At 39.2% G+C, this 11,970-nt stretch overlaps 1 protein-coding gene across 1 annotated transcript; it reads right to left on the bottom strand.

Annotated features, from left to right (window-relative positions):
* Nucleotides 1-658: 658 nt before the first annotated feature.
* Nucleotides 659-4,601, bottom strand: LOC110921241. The gene is made up of 8 exons (XM_022165529.2): nt 3,695-4,601; nt 3,553-3,598; nt 3,380-3,472; nt 1,540-1,659; nt 1,371-1,469; nt 1,238-1,297; nt 1,073-1,167; nt 659-976 (listed from the first exon to the last, which is right to left on the bottom strand). The coding sequence occupies exons 1-8, from the start codon at nt 4,456-4,458 to the stop codon at nt 856-858; spliced, it is 1,398 nt and encodes a 465-aa protein (XP_022021221.1). The 5' UTR covers nt 4,459-4,601; the 3' UTR covers nt 659-855.
* Nucleotides 4,602-11,970: the final 7,369 nt, after the last annotated feature.

Below are 11,970 nucleotides of genomic sequence, written 5' to 3'. Positions count from 1 at the left end.
AACATGTATAGTGGTGCTGATGACCACAAAAGGAGGGGCCATACCACCATACCACTCGGTATTCCAGAGATGACTTGTGATGTGTAGGAGTATTTCAGATAGTCGGTTAGTCAGTTAAAAGTCAAAGCGAGCACATGTTTCTAGGGTGGTGGCCACGTATTGCATGATTTAAAATCCCAACATTTTGGTCATGGAGCACACCTCAGTATTGCAAAGATGACTTGTGATGTGTGCGAGTATTTCATTTAGTCGGTTAGTTAACTAAAAGTCAAATAAGCACATGTTTAGCCGACTAATCACATACCTAAGCCATACCATCAAGAGTTTCAATCCTAAACACTTAAAGATATAATGATGTGAGTTCAGCAATCCGCATCGCTGTAACGTCTGCTTCTGATCATGGGGTTGCAGCAATCCACATCGCTGTATCGCCTTCTTCTGATCATGGGCTTGCAGCAAAGATATAATGAATAAATTTATGGCCATATTGATGCAGAACTCGACACACGGTGTCACTTTTTCCATTGTTATGTCAAAACGCTATTTCTAAACTGCAACTCGCGCTAATTTTTCTATAAGTTGACTTTTACCACCAGATGTTATCAATATAGGCGGGTGTTTAAAGAACGTAAAAGCATGAAAAAAGCTGGAACCCAGATGACATCTCAAAAGGTAATTCATTAAGAGAATGACACGGGCGATTACCTGTGTAACAAATCAAACATTGTTCACCCAAAACTGCAGCCAGTTTCAGTTGCATCATTTACACAAATTCAATAGAAAAGAATATTCTTTCGGACCAAAAGAAAAGTGGATCATATTTCCTTTGCTCACTAGTAGCAGTCCCCAACAATGTCACTGGGATTGAGCACACATGTCACTCCAAGATGAGATGCTGCCACAGCACTTGACCTTCTTATGCTGAGGGTGGTTGTGAAACTTTGGTTCCTTTGGTATCGTAGGTTGCTTCTCTGACCTGGGACAAACACGTATTTATTACACCGCATAATAAAACAACTGTAAGTTCCATCTTCCTTTAACAAATATGTTTCTTAATATGTTTTTTTCTTACCTTCGTGGAATGAATGGTCTGTCAAAGTACGGCATTGGTTGAGCCTTTGGTACAAGCTCCTTCCTTAACCTCCTTAATTCCTCCTCTTCTTCCATCTACAACAAAAGCAAAGACGCGTAGAATGAATAACACAGTATGGATAATTATCCAAAAATGGTTGCTTACCTTCTGTAATCTCTCTCTTTCCAATCTGTATTGTTCAATATACGATAGCTTTTCCAGTACCTGGCGTTAAAAAATAAAACAGTAAATTATCCAAAACTAGCAAGGTTTTGAACTTAATCAAGTGGAACCTTACCTGATGGTCGAACTCGGCTCGTTCCACAGCTCTCACATCACTGTGCAACACCAAATTAACGGGTTTTGTACTCTCTTTAACAGGCGGTTTCACCAAGCACTGAAATTGCTCAAACAAGTGAGATAAAAGAAAACCCTATGATTTGAATGGTTGTTGAAGAGTTGCTCACCTCTGGTTCATCGGTTGTCCATGGGAGGCCTTGGGCAATGGGGATCCTTTGCTTTTCTTGCTCGATCATCATCTCCTGGACCTTTTTCATGAATTCTTCTTGCTTTGACCTTCCTCTTTGCTGCAGAGAGAATAAAGTGTTGTTATTAGTTAATAACAGCAGTATGAACTCTTGGTAATACATCTAGAACATAACACTATGATTGTAAACCTTGCATTATAGTTATGAGTTGCTACATTAGTATGTTTTTTTAATGGAGGCAAAACTAAGGATTAATAAGAACGATGGTGGATAAATATTTAACCAGAGTTAGAAAGCTTATCAATTTACTATACGAAAAGGAAATGTAGAGTTTTGCAGGAGGGAGGAATATTATATTATGTAAGACTATGTTAAAAATTCAATTGAACAACAATGTCATGACTGTCTGTTTTAGCATCAGAAGCCAGAAATTCCTATAGATTCTTGATGGAATTGTTGATTTTTTTGTAACCATCAGATTTGGTTTTTAATTTACTAACTAATTTATGTTTGTGTCAAGCTGCCGAAAGATGGCGTGTGCAAATATAAATAATTTTCAACAATTATGGAATATGTTTAAGAAATTAATTGAACAACAATGTCATCACTGTCTGTTTTAGCATCAGAAGCCAGAAACTTAGAATTCCTATAGATTTTTTATGGAATTGATAATTTTTTGTAACTATCAGACTTGGCTTTTCATTACTAACTATTTTTTGTTCATGTCAAGATGCCGAAAGATAAGAACAACAACAACCGTACCTAGTATATCCCACCAATAGCAGAGCCAGTGGTAGGGTCAGAGGAGGGTGAGATGTAGGCAAACCTTACCTCTATCCCTTGGGGGTAGAGAGGCTGCTTCCAGAAAGACCCCCGGCTCAAAAACAAAAGCATACGAACAAACAGACGTGATACAAGCAGAAAAGACGGGTACCATAGTGAAATAAAACTACCAAATAGCTACAAGTACAGGAGTGAGCATATACTACATAAACATTTATAGCATCATAAAACAACCAATGCACATGTTACCTAAAGACAATCATATGCTAATTCCACCCTTAACCAAAAACTAGGCTACATATATGCAAATAATATAATTTTCAACAATTATGGAATATGTTTAAGAAATAAGCTGAACAACAATGTCATCACTGTCTGTTTTAGCATCAGAAGCCAGAAGCTTTAGAATTCCCGCAGATTCTTGATGGAATTATTGATTTTTTTAAGCGTCAGATTTGGTTCATTACTACCTAGCCATTGTTCTTGTCAAGATGCCAAAAGATAATACAGTATGCAATAATGAATGATTTTCAACAATTACGGAAATATATGTCACAAAAAGCAGTTGAACAGAACTTGAGTGCATATTCCATCCTCCAAACTAAGACTGCGGGGTATGGTGGGGCGGGGGTTGGGCTTGGGTTGGGGCATTTGTTGACACGTGGCTTGGGGTGGCAGACATGGGGCGACCCACATTTAAACAGGGTATGGTGGGGCGGGGGTTGGGGGCGTGGGTTTGGTGGGCTTCGCTAGATCTGAGCCATTGATAGTTAAATCAACGGCTAGCCCAACGGCTTCTTTGGTTTGTCCAATTAGAGCCCGCCATGTCAGCTTGGCCAGACCGCCCCACGCCCGGCTTCAAACCCACGAAAAAGGGGCCACGCCCAAACCCATGCCCACCCGGGGTGGTGGCTTGGGCGTTTTCAGCCCACCCACGCCCAAACCCCCGCCCCATACCCCGCAGTCTAAAATAGCAACATTTACGAATCACAAAAACGAACATTGGGCAAAGTCATAGGCGACTGTAAACGCTAACCTCTGTTCTGAGCATGAACGGTTGCTGGGAAGTAGCCCTATTTGTCCTCCTTTTCCATCTGCTTCCACCTAAAGTTGAAGCTGATTCAGAGCTCTGCAAAAAAAAAAGTTAGAATCCAGTTACCAAAAGAAACAATCTCAATTCTAGAGAAACTTTGATAAACAATGACTTACATTCCGTCTGCTTCGCCTCCCGCCATTTGATGTCCTGTTCGAAATGCTATAACATCCAATTAAACAAACAATACAGAAATCAAAATTAAGCAAATTCAACATAAATTTAAAGGCATTCATTTCAATTAACTTAATAACAAACCTCCCACGCTTGCTATCCAACGAAGACGAAACACGCGAATTCAACCCTAAATTCTCTGCAGTGAGTAAAAGATCAGGCGAACAGAACGAAGATGATGAAAACTCCCATTTCGAATCACATTTCTTCCAATCTTCAACACGCTCCTCCTCTTTCTCCTTCTCAACATCATCATCATCATCATCATCATCCACCTTGGGTAATGTAAGTTTATTCTCAAACGCCTTGATCAAACTCATCACTCTTCCAGATCCAGTTCCTGAATCCAACAACTTCTCCCGTCTTCTCTTCTCACCAGACGTCTCAACCACTCCATCTTCTTCCGATTTCGCCTCACTCGACACCGGTAAATTAGGGTTTCCACTCTCAATCTGCTTCTCTTCCTCTTCTTTCACAGCGGCTTCAATCTGACTCTTAAAAAATCCCTCCTGTGAAGCCCTAAGCGTCTCATAAGCAACACACAAACACCTACTAGAATCCACGCCAGCCTTACACTTGCAATTGACTGAACCTAGGGTTTTATTATTCTCTCTCTTCGCGTTCTTCTTGGCCACCACAAACTTCCGCTCACGGATCTTCTTCTTCGGAGAAGGCGAACAGATCTTCTCAGATCTCTGGCTTTTAATTGCCGATTTAACCGCCGGAGATTTCGAAGCTTTCAAATTAGGGCTTGTAACGTTAGGGTTTACATTCTCCGGCAGTTTAGATTTGCCGGTTTGTTTCAGCTTCGAGGGTGTTACTGACGCTGTTTCAACTTTGGATTCCATCAGAGTATCGCCGGAAAGTGTTGCCGGAAAATGGGAAACGGTTGTTGTAGAGAGATAAAATGGGGGTTTGTGAGATTCGTTTTTCAACGGATGATCATTGACGTGGCGGCTGAGTGGAAGAAATGGTGAACGTTTGAGATATATTGACGCTTTTTTGTAACGGCTACTTTTTGGCTCCTGTTGGGATTAAGCGGCGTCGTATTGATAAACTGATTTTAAATTGGGTTTTTAGATGGGTGGATCATTTGGATGATTGGATCTAATTATTCTGATTTTGTTAAAAAGTTAACGGGTCGGGTCGTTGGTTAGAACTAGTTTAAGTTTTCGTGTATTACACGGGTTGTATAACAAAATGCTTCTTATAATTGAAATTACATTCCATGATCTTGAAGGATGACGACCATGGTCATGCAATATCACATGTCCACATAAAAGATGTGCCCGTCGAATTAGTTTTTGACGAAAACGTCCTTACGAAGATGCATGATAAAGGCATACATTTCCGGCTTCGGTTTGATTTTGTGAAAGATCTACCCTACCTTAAGAAGCTAGGACTCAGAATAGTTTATTTATGTTTTTATTATTTTTTATATATAACAAATGACATATATTAATTTAAGTGAAATAAAACAATAATAGACTTACATAAAACAAAATAATATAGTTACGCTGAATTATTATTTTTTAAATCCAAGAAAGAACTTTTTTATACCTTAAATAACAAAACTATCTACAAAAAATACATTTACTATATTAACAAAATTCACTCACAATTTTTAGAAAATAATAAATGTAGATAAAATTAACGGAATTTGAAATTTGAATGTTAACAAATATTTTTAAATGTTAACAAACATGTAATTGGATTTAAGGTTTAAAAGAAAAAAAAAGATTGAAAGGAAACGGATTAGTAATTTAGGAAACTCGAATTTGAATGAGAGAATAAATGATTCGAGATTGAATAGCAGGGGAGAGAAAAAGTGTTGAACACCCTTGTTTTCGTTTCCTGCTCAAATTCAGCCGATGTCTCACAATACATTGTCACGTGACAATTAGATGTTTAAGAGAACGCCATGTGGCCTAAGATGGTTTTGATTTATTATAATTTATAGATTATAGATATATATTACGTTGACAAGGTAGAAAGTTTTAACTTTTAAACAGGATACGTTATAATATTTGTCTTGTTTGCCTTGTATAAATCAATCATTCACAAAATAACTATTTTGATCGAATTACATAGTGGTACAACTCTATACGATAGTATAACAGCTTGTGTATGTTGTTTACGTCATGTGGACTTATACATCGCAATTGCGTGATATTGTCCTTAAAAAATAAAAATAAAAATTATGTGATTGGGTAGCCAATGTAGATGTTTCTACCACCATCAATGTTGTTTAAACTATGTGGAGGCTTGGTCCTCAATTTGGGAGAGTATCCCAATACATGGTATTAATGAAACAACAACGTAAATGTATATATCACTATAGGCATACATGAATGCTTTGTTGTTGAGAGTCAATCTAATTGGCTATATCTCAAGACTCAAGTGATTTTATACAAAGATTTTTCATCAAAGTGACTTGGATTAAGACTTATGTTTAAGTCTTTAGGAAGTCAATGGTGAAGCCTTTTGGAGATAAAAAGGCAAACGAGTTATGATCCTAATGGATGGAGTTAACTATGGATTTGAGGCCTTCATAAAACCGATGGTTTTGGAATGGTGAAATAAAATTCCATTATTGTGTCTAAACTAAGAAAAGAATGTTTGGAAGAGATAGTGCGTTATCTCTTAAGGCTGTGAAGAATCAGAATGATGCATCTTCTGTTCACATGCTAGAGTATTATGGTCTAAAGCATGCTATACTAATACTTGTTAATTTATATGCTCAACGGAGATTAAATTAACTTTAAACATTCAAAATATGTGATGACACAAGAACGAATTTTGTGCTAAAAGAAAACTATAAAGATAACTTCATTTTAGTCCTAAAGGATAGTTAATTAAAATGCAAGCAATGTGGGGGGAGGAACCATTTAAGAAACAAACCCTTTAGGGTATGAAGAAATGGTAGTTGAGAAGTTTTCTCAAACTCGAAATGAAAGGGGGAACATTTCATCACCCCATTTGGATGCTGTCCAAATTACACTTAAATGTGGGGGTGACTTGCATTTGAATGTGGAAATGGGAGTTGAGAAGTTTTCTCAAACTCGAAATGAAAGGGAGAACCTTTCATCGCCCCATTTGGATGCTATCCAACTACACTTAAATGTGGGGGTGACTTGCATATATTGCAAACGCATGACCAAATGGAGTACACAATGGTTATATGGAGTCAATCGAGTAGATTGGACTCGAATGCCAATTTGTTAGATTCAAAATCCAGTAAGATGTTAGTTGATGTGTGTAAAATGCAACATATAAATCACATCAATTAAGGCATAAAACTAACCCTTTTTAAGTACTAATGTTGGAAAAAGAGTGTTTTTGTCTTCCTTTTGTATTTTCAGGATGAAATGAGCTCAAAATCACAAAAGAAGCAAAAAGACAACTAATTCTAGCATAAATACAAGAAAAGGAACAAAAGTGGACTGCCCGGACCCTCAACGGCACCTCCCAAGGCAAAGGAGAAGAAACAGAGTCTGAACACGCCCCGTGTCCAGCGAACACGGGGGCGTGCCCAGGAAGCAGCAGAAAAGACAAACCAGTAGAAGCTTCCATTGCCCACAACGGGGCCGTGTCCAGCGGGCACGGGGGCGTGGTGAAAGTACAGCAGGCGCATTAATTGTAATTCGCAATTACAATTAATGAAGAGAGAGAATGTCAGACGGGCACGGGGCCGTGTCCAGCGGACACGGGGCCGTGTCCAGCCTTCTGTTCAGCCTATAAATAGAGGAGCTTGGTTTCATTCTCTCTCATCCCTTGGCACACCACCTCTCTCACACTTCATCCACCAGCCACCACCACCATAACACCATCATCCACCACCATCATCCATTGTCCATCGTAGAGTGTGTGAGTCGTCTCGGGATCCAAGATTGATCGTAAGAGTTCTTGACAATCAAGGCCATGTTTGCCTAAGTCTCTTACATCACTTGGTGAAGACAAGTGTTTAGTATAATACTTTTTATTTTTAATCTTTTGCACTTTTTATTTGGTTTTGTATTAATGACTTTAATAACTAGTTACTTATGTTGAAGGTGATCTTTCCTTATCGTTTGTCCGTGGTGTCTTGGCATTATTTTACTGTCTATATAAAATAAAAGATTTTCACCATTCATATCTCCACGGTCTATATGGAGATATGTTGGCTACCTGGTCGGGGGTTAAGGGAACGGTTTGGTAAGGGTCTTGCCCTTGTTCAGCGTTTAGAGGTCCTGCTTGGGACCTGGGTCAAATTTAGTAGGATCTCCTTCAATGCCCATAGGTATTGGATGGCGGGGATCCAAACTCTTTGACCCCCTCATAAGTTAACTACTATTAATACTATAACCGGCTATTTAGGACTGTATCCCTGCTGACTCAGACTACTTAGCCGAGGGTAACGTCACCGCCAAAAGCGGGGCCTACCACAATTTGCATTAATAACTTAATTCATTATCTTTCAATAATCCGACCCTTTAGGATTGTATCCTTGCTGACTCAAACTACTGGGTTGAGGGTAACGTCGCCTTCAAAAGAGGGGCCTACTACAATAACTAAGATAATCTCTTAAATAAGTGCAAAAGTGCGAAAATAATCAAAGGTTATACTAATACACGTGTCGGATCCAAGTGATTCATCTTGTCTATCTGTTTTTATTTTATTTTATTTTTCAGCAATTTAGTTAGTTTTTATTTTTCTTAGTTTAAAACATTTTTCTAACCTTTTTTTTATTAGACGTTGAGGATAAACCGGTATTAAAAGCTCTTGTGTCCTTGGACGACCTCGGTATCTTACCAACACTATACTACGTCCACGATGGGTGCACTTGCCCATATGTGTGTTTAGTGTTAGTGAATATCGTGTTTTATAAATTTAAAACTTGGCTAAAAGTGTAAAAAGAGCTTAAATACTCATCAAAATTATAACACACTTCACGCACATCAAGTTTTTGGCGCCGCTGCCGGGGACACAAGGATTTTAAGAAAGTTAGGAATCAACGGCCTAATCATATTTTTATTTTTCTTTAATTTTTTTTAGAATTTTTCTAAGTTTTTCCGCTTCTGCAGAGCTCAACACGGGGCCGTGCCTGCTGAACACGCCCCGTGCTCAATCATTGGAACTGGCAATCCTGTTTTAAGTCAGACAGTAGGCTGAACACGGGGCCGTGTCCACTCAACACGCCCCCGTGCCCAAGATTCAGTTGCTGAAAACAGAACCGTTAGATCCCGGCGGTTGGTAATTTCTGACACAAACATGAGTGATAGTAATTCTTTTTACTTTCGGCACTCTTATGGTTTGTGGTGTCGAATATGTGGAGGCGAACATGAGGAATTAAAATGTTTTTTTCTCACTTATAGGCCCCACTATATAGACCCACCGATACCCTGTAACCTTAAGAGGGGCGAAAGTAAAAATAAGCACTATTTCTCCCTTGAATGCGCCCAGCCAGATATTCTAGGAGAAATGCTCCTTGACGAGTTATTTCAACTAGAAGAACTACTTCTCAATTGGTCAAAAGAACTTAGGAAGGATTTTTTAGATCCATCCCAAGACGATGACCATGAGGAAATGTTGGAACCGCATTCCGACAACCTCGTTGCTCCCGAAAATACCTTCTTACCTAGAAAAGACGTGGACGATAGTCGTCCCTGTGCCGATTGTGCCGTGAAGGACTCCCCATCGACTTCGTTCGGTGCATACATAGACCTGAGCGATTCGGCATACACCTTCTTTAACGAGAGCCCGGGAAAGGGTTGGACTTGTCCACCTAGAATGAAAATAGGAATTACCCTCACCGACAACCTCTTGCGTTCTCGCCTTAGTATAGGACAATTAAGGTATATTAGGCACTTTGGGGTTGTTCCAACAAGTCAAGAGCCACCCGATATAAATTAACTCCTTAGTAGAGACAAAACTTCATAAAACAGCTTTCCGACACGGGGCCGTGTCCGGCCAACACGCCCCCGTGTCCACCAAAAGATTCCCTTCTGATCAGAACGTCAGAATATGGACAAACTGTGTCAGAATTTCATCTGCACACGGGGCCGTGTCCAGCGGACACGGGGCCGTGTCCAGAAGGCTGTCGTTTTCTATAAATGCAGCCAAAAATCCTGCACATTTGGACCAACTTGGGACAGAGATTTGAAGGAATCTTCTCTCAAACAATCCTAGGTAAGTCTAAAAGAAGTTTCCAACAACCCATCTTGTCCTTTCCTCTTCTAGACATTTCCTTCTTCTTCATCTTTCTTCAAAAGCTACCATGAAAAGTTTGAATTTTTCAACTTTTGTGGTAGGAAACAATGAGTTTTGATCATGAAATCTTGGTAAAAACATGTTGTGTAACATTGTTTAAAGTTATTTACTGTCAAAAAGTTTACATAAACCCAGGAAATAACTTAAAAACCCAAGATTCCTTGCTCCAAAATTCTGCAGAAAGATGAACACGGGGCCGTGCTCAATGAGCACGGGGCCGTGTCCAGAAACTGTTTCGTCATATAAACTGCTTTTGGTTTATTTTTCGTAGAATGGCGAGTGAAAACAGCGAAACATCATCCGTTCATTCCTCAAACAGCCGAAGGGGAAGGAGGCCCTCCGTTGAAGCTACACTTGTGCACTACGTGATAGCACTAAGGGAAGCTCTCGACGAAATGACGTCAGTAGAGGAGGTCCTCATTGACCGTATTAACGATCTTACAATGGGACTTGAAAGCAGCTTCCAAGAGATTAACCTTTTGCACCAAAGGTTAAACATTTTGGTAGCACCTCCTGTGGAACCAGTCCTTCCACAACAAGACTGGAACTTGGCACTCGGGGTTAACAACCCTACCGGGTGGGGAGACTTTCCCGCAGAACCTCCCATGGAAAACCCACAAGAAGTTCCAACGGAAGTTGAAACTCCTCAAACTAATGCGAACGAGCCCTCTTTTCTCCTTCCAAGGGAGGTAGAGGAGTGGCTTGCCGACATATGAGGAGAACCACGCCCGGAAGAAGGAGTTCTAAAAGCCTTACCTAACCAAGATTAGTAGCTTCTTGGAAATTTTGCTAAATTAAAATAAAACATAGGGCTAGAACTCCATAAGTTTAATATTTATGTACTTTTATCTTTATCCTTATGTAATGTCTCTCTATGATTTGCAATGTTATGACGGTTTTTAAGATTGATGGTTGTTTTAACAAATAAAACACACTCATGGTGGTAATTGATGAAAAAGGGAACGAGAAAAATGAAACCATGCAAGAAGAACAGAGCAACCCGACAAAAATCTCCATCACAGAAGGCTCAACACGGGCCGTGCCCAACCAACACGGCCCCGTGCTGAGCCCCCTGCAGAAAATCACCCAGTTCAGGTAACTGGACACGGGCCGTGTTCAGCGGACACGCCCCCGTGTCCAGGCTTCTGTTTCTATTCTCTAATTTTTGTTACTGGCACTTGACCACGGGGCCGTGCCCGGTCAACACGGGGCCGTGTCCAGGATGCCAGTAACACAAAACTTTGCTTTTAAACCCACTTTTACACATTCTAATCAACCAAAAACTTTATTTTTGGACACATTAAGGACAATGTGTAATTTAAGTGTGGGGGGATGTTAAAACCTTGAATTTTGCAAATCCTAAACACAAGCCTTACACAAAACTCTATTGGAACCGCTAAACATCCCAAATTTTTTCAAAAAAAAAAACTTTTTCATTTTTTTTTATTATTTACTTGTCTTAGTTTAAGTTGGGAATAACAAGTTCAAAAAAGGTTATATTTTTACAAGTTTACAACCGATATCGTCATGATAAAAAGAACCAACACAAGAAAATTATGAAACGGCATGACAAGCTTAGTTAAAAATTCGATTATATATACTTGATCACATAAAAACCCATTTCCACAAAAGTGAGTTTTGAGCCTTTATTGAGCATAAAAATATACACATCTTTAGATTAAATGCTCATTTTTCGTTTCTTGTGTGAATAGCCGCTTGGTTCTTACAAATCTAGAACTTGCCACGACGATACATTCCCGGTCCTTACCAACTTAAACCCAAGTAAGTAAATGATGGAGGCATTAGGACTAACCATTTTCTTTCAAAACCATTATTTTTTATTTTTTTTATCACCTACCCAAAATCCCCATAGATAGCCCCTTTGAGCCTAAACCTTTCATTTCATTACCCCAAAAACCCTTTTTACCCACCAAAAACCTTTTTATTTTTCACCCTTTATTTTAGTAACAAGCTCGGTTTTTCGTAAACTCGCCTTTTTATGTGATAAAAAAAAATTTATATGGTGAAGTCAAAAACAAACAAAAGCTATATAAAAGCTTGTTTGGAGAAATACTTCAAAATAAAAAGTCACTAAAAACAAGGTATTTTAC

Source organism: Helianthus annuus, chromosome 9 (genome assembly GCF_002127325.2).
Source record: "Helianthus annuus cultivar XRQ/B chromosome 9, HanXRQr2.0-SUNRISE, whole genome shotgun sequence".
In the NCBI taxonomy this organism is placed as follows: Eukaryota; Viridiplantae; Streptophyta; class Magnoliopsida; order Asterales; family Asteraceae; genus Helianthus; species Helianthus annuus.
The sequence above is the reverse complement of the archived record's forward strand: the minus strand, read 5'-3'. Positions and strand labels throughout refer to the sequence as shown.